The 24,627-nt window shown below is 39.3% G+C and overlaps 2 protein-coding genes across 13 annotated transcripts in view; one reads left to right on the forward strand and one right to left on the reverse strand.

Moving 5' to 3' along the window:
* The window catches only part of tmem134 (transmembrane protein 134), a 790,957-nt gene that overhangs the window by 607,768 nt on the left and 158,562 nt on the right, over positions 1 to 24,627 (reverse strand). The gene's annotated exons all lie outside the window — the stretch shown is intronic.
* tenm3 (teneurin transmembrane protein 3) overlaps positions 1 to 24,627 on the forward strand; it is a 269,413-nt gene that overhangs the window by 135,447 nt on the left and 109,339 nt on the right. For 3 of the 6 annotated variants that reach the window (XM_052545489.1, XM_052545490.1, XM_052545492.1), the window contains 2 exons: positions 8,720 to 8,926; positions 23,867 to 24,095. In XM_052545489.1, coding sequence (XP_052401449.1) covers positions 8,720 to 8,926; positions 23,867 to 24,095 — 436 coding nt within the window. The remainder of the gene's footprint in view (positions 1 to 8,719; positions 8,927 to 23,866; positions 24,096 to 24,627) is intronic. The other 3 variants (XM_052545491.1, XM_052545495.1, XM_052545494.1) reach the window with 1 other exon arrangement.

Genomic DNA, 24,627 nt, shown 5'->3' on the forward strand with positions numbered 1-24,627 from the left:
ACACAACGCAGAAGACCGCAGTTCCCAGCTCATTATATACAAAGGCTAAAGGACTCTTCCTACATGTAGCTTCTTATATGTGTCTTTATAATATCTGCATATCAAAGATCAACAGCATTGTCTGTAAAAATTGTCTGTTGACAAAGAGCGCTCGGCTAGCCAAAAATTATCCCACTCTTTCTACCATTGTGGCAGCTAATCACATGTGACCCGTGTAAGGACCCTGCCCGCACCCCTCATTGTAATTGGCCGTGTGATTATGTGTGTGTGTGTGTGTTAACAGGCTGTCCCTCAGCACCCTGCTGTTCCCATTTGCTGGTTACAGCCATAAACTGGGCAAGCCCTGGTTGTTTTAACAGCACATGTGTTGATGAGCACTCTTTGGCTTTCTCGCATAAGTAGGACCCAATTAGACTTAAGGCAGAAGTCTCTGGAACTGTGTGAGTATGTACATAAGTGTGTGTATTTGTACAGTATATGTAAAATGTTGAAATGTTGACCTTGCTATTTAGTGGTGTGTTGCGTTTGTTTATTATTTTCTGCGAAGCACTGCAGCTTGGGAAGTGTAGTCAGGCAAATTCACCGATTGACATCTTTTCGCCCATTCATCCTCTAATCCCACCATTCTTTTTCTCTTCTGCACTGGTTTTCATTTGTTTCTGTATGATTGATTGTTGACCTTCCTTTATTATCCTATAGACTGGGAACTCAAATAACCAATGGTGTTGCTGTATTTTATTGTACTCTATTCAACATAGAGTATCCACATACAAAAAATATTGCATTTTAATGTGAAACCCACGACTGTATGCATCATAACTTTCAATCATTCGCTTAACACTATTTTTTAAATGCAAGTGTGTGTATGCGCATATACTAAGGTTAGCTCATATTTAAACGCTACCCTCCAAAGTACGCTCTCCGCACACTTCCGTCTGCACCATTAACATCGCTGCGGCATGAATCATTGTAAATCGAATAGTGCACTTTGTGCGGGAATGAAACACGGCTGTCTCTGGATCATAATGGCGGAATTATAGCTCTCCCCCCATCATCACGCACGCGCTGAAGTCATCCCAAACCCAATTAAGGAGAATCCGTCTTCATTTGCTGGGTTTTGGAGGCTGACAGGCAGAGTGTCAGAGACGTGCTTTGGGTTGTTTTCTTTTTGAGGCGAGGTGGGGGCCCGGCTCGTGGGGTGATCGATCACAGGAAGCGGGCCAGGTATTGAAGGGTGTTGTTGCGGAAGGGGCGAAGACCTTAGATAACATCATCATTAACCAGCAGACTGACACTTATGTGCGCATCATTACAGGCATCATTGCGGATGGAGTGTGTATCATCATGAGTATAATGGTATCGATTTTTTTTTTTTTTTTTACTTATTGCGGTTTTCAATTTCAGTTTTGTTTTAATGGGGCTGTTCTTTTTATTTATTTTTATTATATTTTAATTTATTTGTGTGTATCTATTTGAAACAAATAGTTCTATCTGCCTATGGTGACACATACTAAAAAACAAAAAAAATAGCACCCCATTGAATACAATAGCTTCATAATGGCAACATTTAAGTTCAAAGTTTTATTTGTCAGATTCATAGCAACAGCTGCTGTACTTGTGCACAATGAAATGCACCTATAAATGTGTCATTGCTGCTACATTTAGCTGTAAATTGTGACTACCGTCACTCTGGCATCTCTAAGGCATTTATGATTCAGCAACACGGATGGATCCGCTCAGATCTTATGCCAGTCGGCCCACTTCAGAAAACAGTCCCTGGATTTGGTTTAGAAGTACAAGGCACAGAATGTTTGAAATAAGAATGTTTTGTTGGTAGCCGTTAATTAAACAAAATTCTGGTTCTGGTTGTGTACAAAGTTTCAAGAAATTAGCTGTACCGTTATTTGCTGTGTCCACATATTATTTTCTGTTTTTATGTATTTTCATTTGCAATGTAGTCCACATTTGTAGTTTCAGTTTAGCTTTTGTTTTTAGCAAGCTCACATTTTTATTTTAAGGAAGCAAAAATATTTTTAGCTGCTATATTTTATCTTCATAGTGGCAATATCCTCGATCAACACATGCATACATTTTTCTGTCTATGAATCCTCCAAAAAAACCACAAAGAGGTCTATGACCTGCTCTACTCTGGAGAGAAAAGAAAGCAAATGAGTGTTGAGAGGGAGGAAAGAGAAGTGAGATGAAGTAGAATGAGAGGTGTGATGATCTGAGAGGAGAGGAGACGAGACGAGAGGGAGATGGATTGAGGAGGTGATTTTAAGAGAAGAGAGAGAGAATGCTGTTGGTATTTATGGATTTGGTCTCTTTTTATTTCTGTGGCAATAAGGAATGTCTTGTAAGGAGGGAGGGAAGGGGAAGCATGAGAGAGTCTGAACAGAGAGCTGAGGCCTCGGAGAGCTCCAGCAGTTTTTGATTGTTGGTGAAATATTGGCATGTGCAGACTAGGGTGTTCGGTAATGAAGTTTAAACCCAGCTCACTCAGATTGATCATTCAGAACATCACCTCCAGGCATACCTTTAGCACTCAGCAAGACATCAAATATTTAAACACTCATAATTATTAATGGTGTTTATGATAGATCACCCAACTTTATCACTGTTTAATTAATTTCTTGCCACATCAATCAATTTAAATCAAAAGTTAACATTAAACAGCATTTACTTTTACAGACATTGAAAAAATTTTTTCTTTTACAATGGTAATTGAATATTTGTATAGTATTCATATTTAATATTAGTATATTTAATATTGTATTTATAAATATACATTCATATTTATGTGGTATTTTATAGCATTAAATGCTACAACAAACTTCTGCAAAGAAATCTGTATCATGAAACATGAAATCTGAATTTGCATTGCATTCATAAATCATTTAAAATGTTGATTTTAAAGCATGCATTCACCTTATTTTGCAGCCAGAGCACAAACTCCCGTGTTGGCTTTCAAATGTTGCTCTGTCAGCACCCTCACAACACGACACAAAATACTTTAAATCACAAAAGAGATCCTAAAAAACAGGTGTGTTGCTAATTCTGTGCGTGCCTGAGCTATTGTGAATCTATTTCCTGTTCGAGCGGCGTCGAAGCATAGTCTGTCTCTCTCATGTTAGGCCAGCCAGAAGTCCCAGGTGTACGGGTATAAGTCTATCTCTTTCTTCAACTGTTTTCTTGTTCCTCCTCTCTCTCTTTCTTTATCTGTTCCTCACCACTGAGGGACCATCTCTGCTTCATTTCACATGTCGCCTGAAGGGGAAAAGGGCTGCGGCAAAGAGAAGCTAGCTACGGAGTGAGAAAATGAAAAGATAGAGGGAGCTAAAAGAGAGAAGGGAAGGCAGAGATTGAGAGAGCGAGGGATACTGGAGGCATTGTTCCACTCCAAGAGACACAAACAGTCTCAAGCTTTCTGGTATTCAACCCGCAGCGCCCCTGTGTGTGTGTGTGTGTGTGTGTGTGTGTGTGTTTCCAAAATGTTATAATTCTACAGACAGAACAGAAAAAGGGATAAAATGACACTAAAAGATCAGTCTGATAGAAAATAGGCCAAAACGTCATCGCTCCCTCTCCTAATCTTTTCTTTTTTTTATTTTCAAACTCTCAGTTTCTCTCTCATCCATTTTCAGACATTTTTTCACCATCTTCTTTTTACAATTTCTTCTCCGTCTGTATTTTTATCTACATACATAAGTGCTGATGTTCAGTCCTACTGTTTGCATGAGTGGTTTTAATGATGTGCATGCAGGGCTCAACAATAAGAATAGCCCAGGGCCATTTCAACCCAGTTGATGGATAAGGCCACTGCTGCGTTGTCACTTCATCCTATGTTTGCTGCAAACTTCAGACTCATTGCAAACTTCATTTTCTATTCTATTGTGAATTGTGCAGGATTAAATACCACCATTTTAAAGTTGTTTTGCCATCTATCATACCAGGAGCATTTGTAAAAAATGTTGCATTAGATGAATAAATTAGACAATTTGTTGTAACTTTTTTTTATTAATGTTTAGTTAAATATACTTAAACATAATAATAATAATAATAATAATAATAATAATAATAATAATAGTTTTATTATTATTATGTATCACCACAAAATTATGCATTGGTTTATGTTTCTACATTTGTTTATTAGTAGTAGTAGTAGTAGTACAGTAGTAGTGTTTTATCAGAAGTAGTATTTAATAAAGAAATAAATACACTCACACACACACACACACACACACACACACACGTAGATAAATAAATACTAATTTATTTAGCAAGGGTATAACTGATGTATACTCATAATTTAAAATATTTTATATTTTCGCTTTAATTTAAGGTTTTAGTAATTTTGTAAATATTTTTTTTTTCTATAGGGTTTTTAATTTGTTTTTCTTTATTAGCTTTAGTTTAATTTAGTCAATTTATTTTAGTATAGTGAAAAGTATAGCCTTGGCAACTACCTGAATTAAAAGTTTATGTATATATAATTTTTTTTTCAGTTTATTATTTTGTTTCAAGTATAAATTTTTTAATGATTTTAAATATACTATTATTTGTGGTAGCCTAATGCTAATTATGCAGCATTCACCAACAATTGCTGTTTGCATTTTTCCATTAGCATCCAATGAGAGAATGAATTAGTTATAATGAGCATTTCATCTCTAAAGGCATCCAGTCCGTACATCCAGTTTGATGGAGCGTTTGTCATCTGTTAGTCAGTGAGCCCACCCTGTAGGGGGTCCATACAGCCATGGAAAAACTTCACAGTCCAACTTCACAGTTTTTTTTTTTCATCTTATTCATCACATGTCTTTTTTCTCAACAATTCATTTCATATGCATCAAAGTCTGTGTATGTGCTCAGTTCTGCTACTGTGATGTGTCAACTGTTGTGTGTTCGCTTATTGTGCATCTCTGAACCACACTAGACACTTTCTTTCTCTCTTAAACCGTCAAATGGCACAAACCAAGCTAGTGGTATATCAGATCATGAGACATGATTCTATATGCTCATGTATGATTTATCCACACACTGTTCTTGTTAAGGCATGTGTCCTTCGACTTTGTTTGTGCTCTCTGGCGTCCACTAAGGATCAGGTAAACAGACAAAGCGAGGAGGAGAAAAGAGAGAGACAAGCGGTTAGAAATTTCAGCAGCGCAGCTTTTCTTAAGCGTTCCTGTTAGCACTGAGGCACGGGCTGCTATCGATTAGAATATGAAAACCTAGAGGCCTGCATATGGGGATGAGCGGGCAGCAGAGAGCAGTAGAACAGACAAGCTGCACACACAGCATGCAAACACACACGAGCAGTGGCACAGGAAGTTGCTGATTAGGTTTGACCCGGTGTCAAGCAACAAAAAAAAATGCTGAAGAATGCTGTGCAAAATCACACGAAGAGAAGGGGGAAAAATCAATGACTGACAAACAAGCGCCTTTAGTTTACTGCTATGGAATGATGTGGAAAAAATACCCTCATCATTGACTACTGTGTTGTGCGTGTGTGTGTGTGTGTAGTAGGTGCTTTATGCTGTATTTAAAGCATAGAGCTCCATATGTGTGTGCAATGCAGTTGATATTGCTTATTCCAAAGGGTTTGGAAGTTAATGAAACTCATAATTCTAACTCCACCATTTAATAGCATAAGAAGCATTCAAAGCTATTGTGAAATGCTGATAAACTCACACCTGTGCACTTTTCTGTATTAATGCACAAGGTGATGTTGCTTAGCAACTACAAACCACCTACAATTAGACTAATGAACACTCAGCGGAAAACTTTTTAATTTGTATTATTGATGCTAATCATTTATTTCACCTCACGTTGTGTCTAAGTCATTTGTAGAGTGTGGAATTTTTCGTTGAGTTCTGTGTGCACAAATTCTTTGTCGGACAGCTGATCGCTTCAGTTTGTTAGCATTGTTTGTTATGGCTGATTTGATGCACCAGCATGAGAATACCTCTTTTTTTTCCTCACTGAAATGACACATTCTTCATTGTGTTTATGAGTTGATTTGTTTATGTCTGCTATTTCAACTGTGGTTTCATCTCGTGTTTCTGCTCTCGGCTTTAATTGACAGCTGCGCTGGATTATGTGTCGTGTTCAACTTCTTCATCTGCTTGCACAAATCATTACACACGAAAGAGCGGGTCAATCTGTGTTTGATCTCCTCACGTGTGTATGTGTGTGTGTGTGAAGCAGGCAGTAGGGAGTGCTGATGGAGCAGGTTTGCATTCAACCACATAAAGAACTTTGGTTATCACAGAGAGAGAGAGAGAGAGAGAGAGGATGGATGAAAGCAGGATAAGAGGCAAAGAGATGGAAGAAATGAATTTGAAAAAAGCTGCGAAACCAGGATTACACAGTGCCCTCTGCATACACGCTTCCCTCAGTCCATTCAACAGCTGAATTCCTCACCATAAAAGGCTTGTGTGCTTCAAAACGTCTGAAACTTTTTAGTATTATCAGTAGCACTTCACTTGAAGTGATTTTAGTGCTGTAACTGAACATCACCACAGCTGTGATTCAGCCATAGACAGAGACACAAAATAACAGGTTGCATTCTGTCTAAAATGTGTTACTTAACTTCTGTTTTATTGAACTCTTGCATCAAAGTAATATCACACTCACAGTCATGCTGTAGTACTAAATATGATATACCACCCGAATCCCAGACATTTCTTGTTCATGCAATATTTTTTTAAAAGACATGCTTGTTGTATTACATTTGTAGTACACCTTTTAATCAGCCGAATGTTCACATTAATAACTTAAGCCACTATCAAATACATTTTAAAGGTGTAAAAGTCACACCTTTAAAATGTATAATGTGTTAAAACAATTAACACCCAGTTGATTGTGTAATATTATATAATGCATTATACTTATTAATAATATAACCATGAATATGCTTTGGATAAAAGCATTTGCTAAATGACTTAATGTAATGTAAATGTAATTACAATATTATAAAGAATTTAAAATGAACATGTTTTCACATTTATTTAGCTGACTTAAATACATTATAACACACTTTCTCCATGAAATTGCTATTTTTATATGATTGACAAATTTAAATTTAAATTGCCCCTAACTTCAGTTCTTAACACACAAACACACGAAAATAAAATAATAATAATATATTAAGGTAAAAATAAATAAATAAATAAATAAATAGTTATCAAGATTGCAATTACCTCTGCTGTGATTAATTGATTGTGAAAGTTGTTTTTTCAGCGGATGAGCACTGTGACCAATCACAGCCGTGTTTGTTGTGTAATGAATGCAGTGGTGAATCAGAGGCCATGTAATGTGTATCTTTATATCAGTGTTCAGCCAAGAGTGAACACTTTATTGCTTTAGTCAGCTGGTCTGAGCGCAGTAGATTCAACACACACACACACACACACACAGTGGTGTATCAGTGGCAGCACATAATGTTAATGGCACTTAATTTGTTGGTTGGGATGGGCAGGCTGGCTGGTGTGAGCCCTGCTCCCAGAAGATCTGCCTGTAATTGTGTTTCATATCTTAAATATATAAATAAAGCTTGCAATAATTACAAAATAATAATTCTCCCCTGCTCTTTCAGCATCTATGTTTCTTTTTCTCTCACTATCATTCATACAGACACACACACACACACACATGTGGTTTTTCATCTGTGTGCCTTTCTCCATTTCCCTTTCTCAATGCAGTGTAATGTAAAGAGTCGAAGCCAATTAGAAGGCTGTGTGTCCAGGACTCTAAAGCCACATGCCAAGGAAGCAGAGGTGACTTTGCTCACTGTCTCATGAGTGTGTCCAGACGCCTGACAGGGAGCTAAGAGCCAGTCAGTTTAATTACTGTTCACTCATTGCCCTCACCTTTTGCCTTTGACTCCTCTCAGATCAGGGGTCCATGACCATGTCTGATACGCTGTTATTATATGCTAAGTGGAGGCACTGAGCCCAGGTCAGTTTTTTTTTTTTTTTTTTTAAGCTTATTCACATAACAAGATGAAAACATTTTCATATGAAAAGCATGAAATATATGCTTTTCTCACACTATACATCAGACTGCTTTACTACAGAATATCACTTTGAATATCAAATGTTTTTTTTTCTTTTCCTTTTTCAGTTTTGACTCATGTTCTTGCCTTAATATTTTAAGTGTGTGTGTGTGCGTGTGTGCGTACATGTGTGTGCGTGTGTGCGTACATGTGTGTGTTTGTGCCCATACCAGCGTCCATTTGTTAATGGCTGATTTGATGGTACATGGATCTAAGATGAAGATAAAGTGAATTTGGCAGCCAATGAAAGCAAGTGTGTGTGTTTGTTTGTGTGTGTGAGAGAGAGAGTGGTTTCCTCGGCCTCACAACTCACCAATGCTGTGGCCTTAAAGACAATTGTGGGCTCTGTGGAAAACATTTCCAACTTTCATGCGACCACAGCTAGTGGAGCAGAAACATCACAAACAGAATGCGCAAGCTGCAGACCATCATTCTTTGCTTTTTTTTGTTTGGTAGCAGTTGATTTTTTTTTAGTTCGCGCTGCTTGCGTTTATGTTAATGCGTGCATTTGATACAGCTTCATGGACATGTGCTTTAGTTTTGATTTGCAAGAAGAAAAATCATACAAACATTTTTTAAGTAGCGGCTCTATGTTTGTTCTTTTCATTTGTGGTTGTTAGGTTTTTTTTGTTTTCCTTTGGTTTAAAGTGGTTTTCTTTTCTTTAGGTTCTCCCATGCCATCCTCTCTCTCCAGTCCATCAGTCACTGAGCATTCCCATTCTCAACCACCCTCACCCAATCTCCATGACAACCAGAATTCCGTCTTAAGTAATGCCACCACGCAGGCGGCGCAGGACTCTGATTCGGAAGAAGAGTACACGGCCGCTCACTATAGACCCGTAACGCAGCCTGCCCTCAGCCACAGCTGTAATGGTAAGGTGACCACCCCTCTCTCTTTCTCTCTCTCTCGCTCTGTCCTGCTAGGTCTGTGAAGTAAGAAAAGCGTGAAGGCTGTGTATTTCCAGTAAAACCCACTGGAGTGAACTGTATGCAGGCTTTGTCAGAAATGTTATTAGCGAATGTCACATCCAATCAGTGGTGTTCAACTTCTGGGTAGATTGGGGGGGGGTTAACTGATTTTGTGTGTAAAATGGTCATGGACCTCATATTGCACTCGAAAACCAATTTTGCATGCTCCAAATCATTTTCAACTGAGAAGGGTTATTTAGATTTTACTGAAAATTAAGTTTTAGGAATAGTTCAGCCACAAATTAAAATTGTGTCATTGTTTGCTTACTGCAGGGTTATTATAGATAACTAAAACAAAAACTAAAAGTATAACCAAAAAAATTGTTACTTAAAATAAATGTTGACCGAAAAATAGAATGTATAAAGAAAATTAATAAATGGGTAAAATTATTTTATTTCAGCTAGTTTCTAAGATTTCGGGTCAGCTTTTGCTGAAACTGCACAGTGACTAAGAATGTGAGAATTGACATTTCTCTCTGATTCACTGTCACACAAAGCTCATCTTAAAACATAGAAAATCCATAAAATATTACTGCATATAGTGCTGCAGTTGTGACGTCAAAATCTGGAAGACTAATTCGCTATGGATTTCGATATGGCTTTTTCAAAATATTACTAGAACAACAATCTTAAAAATAAAGGTTCTTTATTAGCATCAATGGTTCTATGAAGAACCTTAAACATATGCAACCTTCCAAATACAGAAACATTCTTTACAGTGAAAAAAGTTTCTTTAGATTTCTAAAATGCTCTTCCAAATTGTTCTTTTAGGAACTGTTAACTGAAAGTTTCTTTGAGGAACCAAAAATGTCTCTTCTATGGCATCAATGCAAAAACACACTTTATTTTTAAGAACGAAGGTCTGTGGTAAAATCACACACAACCATACTGCAAATGCTCATTTTGAAGCAGTTATGTAAATTTTTAGAAACATGTGTTTTTAATAAGGAACTACATAAGAACGTTTGGACTGTGAGTGTGTGCAGTTAAGTCCACAACAAAACGTTGACAAAAAGTCTAATTCTGTTTACCGCAGACCTTATTTTACTCATGAATTGAAAAACCCCATGGTGAATCAGTCTTGGGTTTTGATATCATTGCTGCAGCACTCGATTAGGATAAAATGATCAGAGTAAACCAGTCTGGCGTTTGTGAGGGAAATGTTTGGATCAGATCAGAGCCGGACAGTGTCACATCAGATTCTCATTGTGAAAAGAGCTCATTGGTCTCTGCCAAAGCCACATCTGACTGCCTTTGATACTTTCAGACTTGCTAGATGTTATCAGAGGGTCGGCAGGGAGTGGGGTTGTTGGGGCTGTTAACACTCACCCGCAGAGAGACGCGGCAGAGACTCCCTCTGATTCTCCGATGACTATGTAAATGAAGCATACGCATGAAAAAACGACTAGTGGGACGCTAGCTTAAGATGAGGCTGATGACAGCTGGAGCTCCTAAGGCTCTCAAACAAAGGCACAGAGGTCATGGTGCATGAGGACAAGAACACACCAGCAGAGTGTTTGTTTGTGTTAGCATCTGAAAAGACACAAGATGAAAACAGTAACAGGGGGAGGCTCAGAGCATAGCTTCTGGAGAGATGGGAAGGGAGCACATAAAACAGAATGTGTTCTGAGTAAAAGCACACACATTATATATGAGCCTTTTTATTTTAGGGGTAGTTCACAACAAATGCAAACTTTAACATAATTTATCATTCAAAACCCAAATTACCACTTCTGTGGAACATATAAAGAGTTATCTTAGTGTGCAACGTGCAAGATATTTTTTAATACAAAAAAAAAGAATGAATGGTGACAATAGCTTTCTAGTGAGATCTATCTGTCGTTCAACTGTTTATCAGTGAAATTGCATATATTTGCTCAATTTGGGCTTCTGTATAAAATGGAGCTGTTTTTTCTGCTTGAGTTATATATTCTCTTATATCTTACTAATATGAGTAAATATATACACACATTTAGCAAGAAGACAGTAGAAGCAAGCAAAATATACTACCTGCAGCAAACTTTTTTTATGTAAAAAAATTTAAAAAGTAGATAGAACAGAGAAATAATAAAGATTTCTAGTGTTAAAGGCACTTGTTTCTTTTTTAAACGAATAGAAAATATTATATAGATGTTATGTAAAAATATCTCTTTTTTTCAATAAACAGTTACACGAAAAAGTAATTTTATTTATTTATTGATATTATTAAATATGTCAGGCTTTTGGGGTTCAAAAAGTCTGGTCCATATCCACATTCATTGTTTGTATGGAAGAAGGCAGTGGGGGAATTCTTAAAAAATTCAGCCTTTTTGTTGTAAGGAAGAAAAACCCCATTTGTTTCGAGTCAGCAGCAGTGAGACATTGTCTTTAAAACATTACAAGCTACATAGCCACAGGAACTAGAGGTGCTGAGGGTGCTGCAGCACCCCTTGCCACAGGGTCAGATCTGCCATGCAGATTCTCCTTCTGAGCATTCAGATTCTTCTAGTGCCCTTCGATCATCCACAAGATACATAGCACATAATATATATATATATATACGTTCACATTCACATCTTCGTCTTTTTTATGAGCCATTTTCTGAAACTTTCTCGCTTTTCAAGATGGCCCCTGATGATCGCCTAAGAACAAAATAATTGCACTCTAGTCTCTATACCTGTCACACCCCTTCGGATGTTTTGTTGTGTTTTCATCCTTCATGTGTTCACTGACCCTGTTTCTGTCTCTCTTTCATTAGTTAGTTTCTTGTGCCCTTAGTTGGTTATGTTCCTGTTCTTGTTTGTCATTATTAGTTCTTTCTCCTCACCTGTCTGTCCCTCATCAAGCTCCCCTATATTTAGTCAAGTCTTTGCATTCTGTCCTGGTCCCGTGTTAAAGTTGAGTTATGGTGGTGTTACTTGCCTACCTTCCATGGATTCCTTCTGTGTGGATTGTATCAAAGATTATTTGCCTTCATCTTCATTGTGCTTTTATCACACCACACTGTGACAATACCACTGTAGCCTAATGTAGTGTATTAACTACACAACATAATGGTTTAGGCAAGTACCGTTTCATGTCATAAAATACATTAATAAGACTGAATTTGTATATAACCTGATGTTAATATTTAGGAAAATCCACTTGAATAACAGAAACATTAAAGAAAAAAATATTGAACTAAAATTAAGCCAGATAAAATAGATCTCATGACTAGGAATTTATAAACACATTTGAAACACACAAATTAATAGTTTTAAAATTGCGATCCACACAATCCAGAACTATCTTCTGTTCAGTCGCTGTTCATTTTAACCAAGCTGGAATCCTGTGTCACCATCAGACCTGTCAAGATCCACTTTCTTCACTCTGTGTCGTTGACACTGCTGTTGATGTAGTTTTAACTCTAAAAGCCTGCCTTAAACAGAAAAAACTCTTCATTTAGCCTAGTATATATCCATAACGAGGATTATTAGATTTGCTTTATGAGGGGAGTTACTTCACCATTGTTTATTCAGTGGAATAGCATTGCAAATTAAATTTAGGGCTCTCCTCTTTAATTCCTACATTCTGCAGCACATAAGGAAAGTATGTTATTTTAAGAACACTTTATAGGATATAGGACTTTATGTCTCCATGCACTGACATCAGGAAAGTTGACAGACTTCCGTTCTGAGCCCAAACAGGACCACACATGTCTAGATGTTTACATTGTGCTGCTTTTAACGAAAATTCACCATCTATTCATCCATACGGCATGATCCATGTACTAATCAAAAGCAGCTCCAATGAAAAGGAGAAAAAAAAGCTGATCAGTGTCGGGCTACTCATAATGGATGAGCTTTTATCTGCAGTGAGGGGCTTTCTCGATAACCATCTGGATTCACGGCGATGCAGGCTTGACTAGGAAACCCCACGTTTACCGCCAGTAAGTCTTTTAAGCTGACTCGCGTGTGGCTGTCAAGTGTGGATCAGGAAGCACTCCAAGTACTGACGTTTCATCATTTGAAGCAACCATCAATATTTGTAATGAGTGGAGGTGCTGTTGCTGATCGTGGGGAGACGCAGGGCTGCCCGGCCCACTTAGTAGATCAAACTGAAATCAAGGTTGAGAGAGAGAGATAAGGGTGGGGGGGGAGGCTGAAAAAAAAAGGCTCCAGTGCACATCCTCAGAGGCCAGGTTTTAATAGTCTGAGAGTAGACAGCAGGTCAGTGCACCGGCTCCTGTCTGCAGCACTCCATATTAAAGACATGAACTAGACAGAACAGGAACTGGAAAGTGGGAGACGCAGAGGAAATGGAGAGAGGAAGGGGTTAATTGAGTTAGGTCAATTTCTTTCTTTCTTTATTTTGTTATTTGTTTATTTTTTGCAAGTGATAGTATTAATACTTGTTTATTTTGCTATGTATCTGCACTTCATCTTTATAAATCAGTCTACACTTAATAGTTTGTTAAATTGTACACATGTACACTCAAATTTGTTTAGCCATTAATTAATTCATTAATAGATTTATGTGAGATTTAAGGTGCTATTTACCCAAAGTCACTTCATTGCTCACTGATTGCTTTTTATAATTTGTTATATTTTATTATAAATACACATTTAAAAAGCTTTGGGTGAGTCAGATTTTTTTTTTTTTTACTTATTTTTATTTTCAAAATTAACAAAATGCTGTTGTTTTGAAGTTACTTTAATTAATAAAATATTTTCTCAAGAATCCTATTATTTTGACACTAAATCAGCATATTGTGATTAATGATTTGTATATACACACACACACACACACATATATAAATATAAATTTCATTGCATTTAAACTTCCCAAAGCACCTCCTGCTTTGTCTCTCTTTGTGAGAAGAAAAATAAAGGTTGAGAAAAGGGCCTATAGAATAAGCATGTCCTATTCTGTTGTTATCGGGTAAAGACCCGCTTGAAATGCAGAATACGCATCAGTAAGATAGACAGACAGACAGCAAACAAGAGCTATGTCCGTCGAGAGCGATTACCCTCCGCCTGCGTAACCCATCCAACATAGACTGTTGTTGTCAATTTGCCAGCCAGGGGGCCTGGTAAAGCTGCCAGCGCACCGTAGTGCAGACTCTCTGAAACTGAGCCTCGGGTCACCAGGCCTGTCGAGCTCCTCTTCTCTCGTGCACCGATTGCTATTGTCAGGTGCAGTGGGCATGAAAGCAGCAATTTTATAGCACAGGAACTCCAATAACGTTTACCGGGGCCGACGGAGGCCTCCAACTCTGTGCCTTGCTCACTCCGCCATGCAGGTTGCTCAAGTTCCTACTGTTTCTAGCTTTCCGGCTTCTAACTTCCATTCTCCTCGCCGTCTCCATGTTTTCTCAGTGAATAGGGAAAGAAATCTGGCACATGGGCCACAGTTTAAATTAGCCGACCACATCAATGCCTGCTGGAGAATGAACATGAGAGTGTTCAGTGTGATCCAGCTCCAGATGGGGGGCAGTAATGGTCCAATGGGGCTGTAAAAGTTGATGAATCAGGGTTGGATGCAGATCAGAAGCATTGTTCGCTCAAACTGTGCTTTTTTCTGGAAAGAGGTTAGGTTAGGGCTAGAATAACACCTCTGAAAATAGATTTTGGGAGCTGTTTAGTCTAGGTTTTTTCAGAACACCAACACTTTGCATAGTGCAGCACAGGGTTTCACAATGCAAAATAGGAAGCTTCTCATTTTATTTTGGTAAAAATAGTTTCATGCATGAAAATGTCTACATAAATATTTGGAATTTTATGAAATATTATATATAGTTGTTCTCTACATGATTTCCATCTGTGTTATTTTTGTAGTTTTGTTCACTTTACTACAGTTATAAAAAATAATATAAAAATCTGTGTCCAAGCTGCTGCAAAGCACACATTTTGTGTGCATTCATGAAGTTTCTTCCATCACTCACATATTTGATGCAACTCTGTGATTCCACATGGGATTATTTATAATGGATTTAAGTGTTAAAGATTAATATTGTGTTTCATTCTGAAAGGAAGCTTTGTGTATTGTCTTGCTGGAGATGTGTGGGCGGTTGCATCAAGCTTTCTTGGAGTCATTTTTGACATCAGTAATACATACGTCTTTCTGGCTGTCTGTCTGCGTCTCTCTGTGTAACATTCACTTCATTGGGCTGTTAGGAAGAGCTTCCACTCCCCTTGCGCGGGTTGGATGTAATTGGGAGCGCAACTGTATGTCAGTTACAGTTCAGTGTAACACTCAACCCTGCTTGCCTCATTAAAAGGCATGCGCCTGTGTGTGCGTATCAGTCTTGTGTTTGTGTTGCTCAGCTCCCGTCTGCTGCAGCAAACATTCCTTCTCACCTGCTCATTAAAAATACATTACCACCCAAAACGTTTCGTCATCAGCTTATTAAATAATGCTCATTCTTCCTGAGAGCTGTCGATGTCAAACAAGGTAATGGGTTGTCCGGCACCTGGCACAGCTAGTGATTAGCTTTCCCATCAGCTTGTGAATGATAACCCAGCCTGAGCTAACCCCTAACCTTGAGCGTATACGCTGTGGGTATTCATGAGCTTCCTACTGGTCACTGTGAGTCAAACTAAACTTGTGGAATTAGCGCAGAAAAGACAGATACTCCACAAGGACAATATTCAGTGAACATAGCCTCGGCTGATGGAAGACAGTAGGCCTGAGGTTGTTGAAAGGGTAACAGTTTTAAAATATGTTTCCTCTGGTTTTCTCATCTCAGATGGGAAGCTGTTTATCACAGCTCTGCATTCAATTTGATGTTGCATAGAATCTCATACAGCATTGCGACTCATGCGTTATTGCCTCGGAAATACAACCTTGCACTTTAATTCACCTCCAAGTGGTAATATCAGGGGACTCATCAAAGTGGAAAAAAGAAATAATATCCCTCCAAACCCCACAGCAATTACTCTGAATTACGCCAAATTATGAACCTGCAATTCAGCTCTGAGGCTGAGGATTAATGTCAGACTCCCTCCACTTCGTTGGTACATCTTAAATTGCCTTTCACTACCAACTCGCGCTTTGACAGTTTGAGAAATTTACAACCTTCTGAATGGTGTAATTACTTTTCTTTGTTTCCCTCTCTCGCGCTTTCTGTTCATTTTCAGAAAATGCTCTCTTTTTTCCCCCCGTTTTCTCATCGTAGCGTCACGCAGGCTAGAGGTTCAATTGATCTCCAGTAATGATTTGCCCTTGAGTTTGTCAATATTTAAAAACCACTTTGTCCCTCAGAAAATCATAGACAGCCAGGCAGATAAATGTCACAACCTGCTGATATTTATCTTTTATAAATAGCACACTGTCCGAATGTTTGACGAGCGGGATCAAGAACAGGGAACTCAGCTTCCTCCTTTCCATTTGCTTGACCTACAATTTCAGCTGCGCCGCCCAGAATGCGGGCCCTTTGCTTTACCTCAGACATACCCCCATTAATAACCGTTCAAAGCCACTGTCTGCAGTTCTTTGAAGGTAGGAGCCCACATATCTCCCACAGTGCCACAGACTGGTCGAAAATTTGCAGAGTGAGTCGAGTGGTGAGCTGTCCCTTCTGCCTCTGTTCATTACTCTTTAGTAATGGCTGTTCTCTGTTGGGGGTTGATGCTAAATTGGCTGTTAGAGGCCAGAAGCCTGCGCTAGTGGTGGCAAAATAGGAAAAGACAGCAGGAGAGACCTTGATTCACCCACCTTTTTCTTTTTTCCCCACCTCCTTTTTTGAAGAATGGATGTCTTCTCTTCGATGCACCCATATTGGGCCCCTTCTTTCCCCTCGGTCACCCGCCCGCACAAATGCGCACACACCTGTCAGCCATAGACGTAACACAAAAGAGGCATTTTCAATTCTGTCTGGGTCGTTGATCAGAGGACGTGGTGTCCTGTCCAGATCCCCCACAAAGAGATGAGAGGCCTGCATACGGTGGCAAAGGCTTGATCTCTCCTTTACGGGAAAACAGATTTTAGCCTCCAATCATGAAATGATAGTCCTAGTGTCAAGCATCTGTTGTAGTTTAGCTCTGGCTTTTAGCTAATCAAGCCGTTCTCTTTTTTCCAGTTGCATTCAGCAGAAAGAAAGCTTTTCATGTGAATCATGCTCCCTGTTTATTGTCCTTCACAATCACTCTCACCACAAGCAATCATGCTCCTCAGATGTAAACATGCTCCTCAAAGAGATTTGTTCAACCCAGGACAGAATGTACCTTTACCAAGCAAGTCTGCAAGTTTGTTGTATTAAAGTTTTGTAATGTATATGGATTTTTTTTTTTTTTTTTGGCAGCATGATATTCCTTGCTCGTGTAATGCAAGGCTAGATTATTTTTGTAACTATTAGTAAAAAAAAAAAAAAAAAGTTGAAATAATTAACAAACTAATTTGCTCAAAAATCTGAGGAGGCACGATGCTTCTTTTGGCCATTATTTCTATCTTGTGCAAAAGCCTCCTTTCTGCGCCTGTCCTGTTGTGACATCATTTGATGTGACGTCTGTGATCCGTGCATCTTAGAGAAGCTTTGACACTTTGTGTCTGGCTGCATTGTGTTGCAGTGATGCGAATCATCTTTGTGTAATGTGTTTATCTGCGAGGAAGTTGAGAGTTTGATATGTCACTCAGCTTTTTGCATGGCCGCCCACTCCCCACTGCGTCCTGCATTAATCCCCCCGCCAATGAAAAAGAGCGAAGTTCTGCAAGGTGAAACATGACAGGCCGCCACATTGTTGACAAATAACCTTTCCTTCCATTCCTGTCAAGCCCTCCGAATGACAGCTTTAGCTTTCAACGACTGGTGCGCTTTTGAAATGTCAATTTAGCATCTTGACACATATTGACGACAGAGAGCTGACATTTTACAGGCCTTTCAGTTAGGAAAGAGAGTAATCCCACTTATCATAATGCCAGACATGCCGCAATAAAATAAAGTAACACTGAACTTCTCATTTCTTCATTTCTAAAAAAGTGATGTTCTCAGGCTTCCTCCAGAGGGAATGAGCGAGAACAACTCGAAACACATTTGACGTGACGTCTCAGTCTTCATTTCTTCAAATCTCTCCATCAAAAGTCCATGAAAATGCAAAACTCTGCCCGTCCAGGAGCTTCAAAACTTCAAAATCACTCCCTCTTATGACATATGTTTGTTTAAGGAATAGTTCACTAGAAATTCAGTCATAATTTATTCACTCATGTGTTTACAAACCCATAGTCAATGTGACTTATGTACTCTCTACAGAAACCATACATTATATTTATGAGAGGAACAGACCTAAATTTAAGTCATGGGACAACTAATGATGTCCTGAAAGGGACTTTTAATGAGTTAAATGTAAAAGTTCACAATACTGGTCTGATTGATTGTTAGTGAATAATGACTCTGAACTGTGTATTTTGGTCTTTTATCACATAAAGCATTGAATGACATTAAAAGAGTTTTAATATAGCACATGAGACTTTTTTTAAATATATATATATATATTTTTTTTATATTTTTTAAATTAAATATGTTTTCATTGTTATATTGTGTATTTTTATATTATACATAATAAATATACACAGTACACACAGATATTTTATATAAACAAAAACTTTTATTTTGGATGCAATTAATCGTTTGACAGCACTGGTATATTTATAATTTGTTCTCCACAAAAGAAAGAAAGAATAAATGGGTTGGGAACAACATGATGGTTTGTAAATGACTGAATTTTCATGTTGGGCTGAACTAATCCTTTAAGTCAAGCGCTTGTTTTGTAATCTAGGGCAGTGGAGCTGGTGGCCAGCTTCATCTACAGTGAGTTTAGCCTCGGCCCAGTTGTGCTCTAGATATCAGAGATGATACCACTCTCTTTAATCACAGAATCTGGGGAAACACAACCTCGTCCTTTCCTCTGTTTGCAATCCTGCATCGTAGCTAAAAGAACCAAACCTCTCTCTTCCCCTCACCCATAAATAAACAAGTCTCATTAGCCTCATGAATGGAAGTACCACCAGTCTGCCTCAAAAAATCAGTCCTTTTTTGGCTTTCTGCCTCTCACAGCTCTGTTAGACCACATTAAGCCATTCACTTCTCTTTCTCCCCACAAAATGCAACTCTTGTCTGACTACATTGCGCCCCCTTCGCCCAACTCCGCCATTGTGAGCGGACGCAGCAAAGAGACATTGATGGACGTTGATGGACGCTCCCCATTGAGCGACTCAGGCCTTTCCGTTGTAAAGCCTCTTTCAGGAGGAAAGGTTTACAAAATGAGCATTGAGGTAAGACAAGAAGTGGGGTGGATGTTCGATATGACAGGCCTCTCCGAGTGCTCCCAGCTTTCTGACAGGTGTGGGTGAAGGACATGTGAGGTAATCTAGAGTTTGACAGCGTGGATATAAGCACTGACACTCTGGGTGTCAGGGCATTAGTGTTTCCGTTTCCTTGCACACACTGTATCCCGCTCATACGCATCCACTGCAGGTCAGATGTCTGCTGATGAACCATTTCTGAAATTCAAGCTCGGGCCCGAGATGTGCTGGTACAGATAAGCATCAATTTCAATATTTTTTATTTTTTTTGAATAGCTATCACTCAGCCCCATTAAGAGATAAATTGCACTGGCTGTAATTTCAAATCTGCCCATGAAATCCTAATCAAAAGGGCTCTTAAAATATTTTTGCTGCACATGAGCATGACGGGTCACGTCCCATGAGTTACAGCAGGCAGGGTCGTCCGTCAGCGATCGCATTTCGGTGCCATAAAACCTGCATCTGTCCCATCCATCGTCTGGGACTGACATTCCAGGCCTTCTTGCCAACTACTACATTTTCCCAGCCAGAAGAGAGGGACAGGAGCTGGGTTACACTTCCCTTCTGCCATCACCAGAGGCGTGGATGGGCTTTTGAGAGGGGTCAGGCCTGGAGGTCAGAGAGCAGGCTTAAGACAGTGTTACTGGGCATGTAAAGGGTCTCTATGCCGAGTCCCTGGAGAGCGACAGACACGATGGGGCTAATAGAGCCTGCTGCGTGACAAATGTCCATCTACGCAGTGGAATGGCACCTGTGTTGCAAACATATGGCAGCGAAATTGAGACGTATTGGAGAGCTGTCTCAGAGAACAGCTATAAAGTTGTCGCCCAGCGTGTGTGTGTGTGTGTGTGTAAGTGTGCTGTAAAACTAAATACATTATGTACCTTTCTCCCTGATATTAAATGGAGATAAGGTGAGCAATTGCTGAAAATGCTGAGTGTGTCGGATCAGCACTCTTGATCGTCTCCTCCCACACTTCATTTACTCTCTCTTTATTTCATTCAACTTCTGCTGGCCAGGCGAGAAACAGCCAGAGACTATAAAATAAAATTTGATATCTGCTGTTGTATCATGTGGCTTCAGGTCTTAACTCTGACTTCTAAGATTAAAATGAAGCTGTGAAAACGTTTATTTTACTTTATAAATTCTGGTTCTGTACTGCAAACCCCAATTTTCTTAATCAGTCTTGTTTTCCAGTAAATATATATAAACATTCCTTAAACAAGATCAATTTACTGGAGTTTATTTTTCTTATCCCATTGTCTGTTTATTTTCTTGCTATAAAGCGAGACTATAATTTTGGTAGATTTATGCTCGAAAACAATTTGTCAGTGTTGCGTGATAATATTTTCATTATAATTAATGTAGTAAAAACTGTATATAAAAGATGAGACAAAAATCTCAAATGAAGATAAAAAAAACATAATTCTGTCACATATTTTGCCCACTGTGTTTTTTTTACGTCAACTCTCAATAACAGGACATGTCACCTTTATTCTCTGAAAACAGTTCTTAATATTTTGTGCAGTTCTTAAGTGCTTTGTTGTTGTTTTCTGCAAAATAAGACACGTTTTTTTTTTTTTCTGACCTATACTGCTTAACCAATACAGCATTATACCCGTGTTCAATATGTAAGTATGAAACAAACCTATTGTACATCTATTGTACACCCCCCTACCCCCCACCCCCTGTGAACCACATTGTGAGTTCTTTGGGCTAAAAATCTTTCACCTATTATTGAAAATGTATATTCCCCAGGCCTAATGACACAGGAAGCATATAGAGTTGTGTTTACTTTTGGGGCCAAAAGCGAATTGAGTCCAGAAGAGCACCTTTTCCACAACGATTGTATGTCTGACAGTTTCATTATCATGGGAGTGAGTGGTATCATGCGCCATCGGTTGCAGAGGTGGCTGGAAATTGAATTTTAACAGGCTCAACTGTCCCTCTTTCCTCTCCCTCCATTGTTTTTTGATTTTGTTGTTGTGTTCTTTGAAGCCGGCAGCTGCAAAGTAGATAGGACCCAATGGAACGTGTACACCTAGACTACGGAAATGCACGCAAGCACTCCCCCGAGGACGTTATGAGAATCCAATCTGAAAGCTGTCTGTGCATTTTCATTGCCTCTGGGTTTCAGGTACTTGCTTTGTTTTGGTCAAAAAATAGATCAATCCTTTTTTGGGGTTACAGCCCATCCTGAGGTTTTGTGTTTGTGTGGATGACTTTTATGGGAGATACAGAACATGTGTTCAGACAAAAGCTAGAAGCTAGATGTGTTGTGATTCCCAACAGATTTGCACTCATGTACCTGTGTGTTGCCTTAAGCAATCCACACCACACCTGTCTTCTTCTTTCAGCTTCTCAGCAAACCTTTCTTACTGTCCTGCATTCTCTCAGCACATCACATTTTTACTCAAAGAGAATACACTGTATCCCAGTATACTGCGGGGGTGGTCAGAACATCCTCTTTGATTCATGATCATCCACACACACCTGAACCGCCGGGCTAGAATCACATCATCATTAGGGATGCGCTGTTTGACAAAAATCATATATATCACGGTATCACAATAGTCTTATTTTTGCAGGAATTTCATCCTTGTGAATCTGTCTAGGTACATCTGAAGCCACTGGAAAGTCTATGCATACTTGCACACCTGTGACCGTACATCTGTTGAATTTTATAATGATGTGCCAAGTTCCAATGTTGCTTGGCAACCTTGAACAATCTACAGCAAGGTTTTTCAAACTTTTGTCAAATTTCCTGTATAGTTTACATATGATGTTTTAATGCACTTATAAGTCAGCAATCCACCATAATGCAAGAAGAAGAATGCCTCACCTGCTTGCTGCTGTGAAGCGTGTTCACCACTTATAAGCACATTCACAAGAGTTATAACAGTTCAGACATTGCGTGAATCAGAGGTAAAAAAAACAACATATAAATACTGTTCAGTTTCTTGCACAGACCAATCGTTTTATGTCTTTACACATCAATGTATCATCACGGGGCAAAGCATTTAATTTGGATTTTTCTGTGCACATTTTTTTTTACTCTCATAGATTCTGTTACCATTTGCCATGCATTCTACGACTGAGAGAGAAAGAAAAGCTAGAGTCCTTTTCATATATTATTCGTATAACCTATTGTATTATAATTTGCGAGCATAAGCATCTTCAAGCCTGTAGATGTTTCAAAGAGAGGAACCGGAGATTAGAGAAAATGAAACGGACACATACAAGAAGCTCTAGATAAGGTCAAAGATGCCACAAAATAGTCCTGTCACACCAGAGGAGACTCCAAATCTGTCAGAAGCTTCTCAACTGCCCTGCACACTCACTTACTCACTGTTTGTCATTCTGCTTAGCTCTTACAGCAACCCTGCTGTATCATTCTGCCATCAAAGACAGCTATATGGGTAACACAGCAGAGCGCAGTAAGTTAAGCAATGGTTTTGTCTTTCTGGAAAGGCTGCTTCGCATACATATCATTGTGTTTCATCTTATCTGTGTTCAAGGAAAAAGGATTTTTTGGCTTCAAGTTACAGCACGTAATCTCTTGCACTCTCTTTCAATTTCTCATTCTAGATTTGACTCACTGGAGGTTTAAAGAAGGACATTATCCCTTACAATGTGACAAATGCTGCTTAAGATCCCCGATTCAAAATCGACGTAGTAAGTTGTAGGCTAATGCTAAGTACACAGCTTAATCGGTCCTTAAAACCTCCCCTTTTTCTCACCTCTGTGCTATGACCAGAGAAGTTTGTGTGTTAAGGAGCTTGCAAAGGTGTTGTTAAGGCTCTGATTACTGTGTGAAGCCTTAAGGAGAGGGAAGGACAGAAAGATGCCAAGAAAAAGGTCTATAAGGAGTTAGCATACACTGTTTCACTAGCTTTGTCTATGCCACTTCCTTTACAGAAACATTAGGACACATGAAAGATCACAACTAGTCTTTTAAATTGAAGGCAGTTTCCTGGCAACCTATTTAAAGTTAGTAATTTCAGTAGAAATCTGTGCACTCGCGAGAAAATTCCACATGTAGATTTTGGACATGTTCAAGTTGCTCATGCAGAAAGCTTGGCTTGACTTCTATGTGAGCTGTGCTTCCTACATGGCTACATTATTGACAATAAACAATGAACCTCCTTGCCTATGAAATTTCACTGAAATATCAATAATGTGACTGGCAATGAAGCCCCAGTAGCCAAACGCTGCTGCTTCATACACTTCTTGTTAACGTGGTGCGATCCCAAACAAACCCAAGGGTGGATTTACTGCAATTATGACAGATAAGTGTCCCTGGCACATGTGAAAGCGGATGTCTAATCGTCTCAATCATATGTGTACGTGTGCGTGCATATGTGTCGTTGTCATCATATACTCTGTTCGACAGCTGGTGGGGGTGGGTACCAAATAGTTAGTCATCATCACCCTACTGTAATACGTCCCAGATGTTCTTTGGCAAAAGCACATTCATCCAGACACATTTGCATAAACTGACACGATTAATTACCAAGGACAACTGTTTACATCTGCACAGCGTTACTTGCCATTGGTTCACCCAGTTCCGTTTGATTCTTTCCACAGAGCAACCATCCAATCAGCACCAGCAGGGCCCGTCCACGCTGCCACCGGTGCCGCCCCCGCACAAGCAGCAGCCGTCGGTGACGGCGCTGAACCACAACTCTCTGAGCAGCCGCAGGAACGTGAGCCCGGCCCCTCCGGCCGCCCTCCCCGCCGAACTGCAAACCACACCCGAGTCAGTGCCGCTGCAGGACAGCTGGGTCCTGGGCAGCAATGTGCCGCTGGAGAGTAGGTCAGTTACGCAATCGCACACACCAGTGCAGTTACATCCAAAAGTGTGACCTGTGTAATGGAAAGGTCCTTTTTTTGACATTCCTCACACAGCAGGACTCGTGACCTTTATATCTCTCTCTCCCTCTCTCTCCCTCGAAGCACTGCAGTTTTTAATAATAGACATACTAATAAGCCTCAACATATAATTTACATTCATCATTCATAGAGGATTTTTTGACCAGCATCAGTCAAAATGAGGTTTCTGTTTATCATCAGTCTCACAAAACGGTTTATAATATGGCTGCGTCAAAAAGGGCTTCTGCTGACTCTGCTAACATCCCAGAGTGCGAGTGACTGAGGCCTTGCCAAGCTTAGGGGAGGATACGGCTTGGTTGTTTTCCTCCCATAAATCAGTGAGGCTGTAAGCTCGGTGGAGACTCTGAGGGGTCTTTAAACACTAGCAGAAGGGAACGCTTTGTTTCAGGGGTTTGCACGTTAGCACCGTAATGGCCTCTCTCTGGTTTTGATCTACTCTTTCTAGTGACACTGTA

Source organism: Carassius gibelio, chromosome B1 (assembly GCF_023724105.1).
Source record: "Carassius gibelio isolate Cgi1373 ecotype wild population from Czech Republic chromosome B1, carGib1.2-hapl.c, whole genome shotgun sequence".
Taxonomy (NCBI): domain Eukaryota; kingdom Metazoa; phylum Chordata; class Actinopteri; order Cypriniformes; family Cyprinidae; genus Carassius; species Carassius gibelio.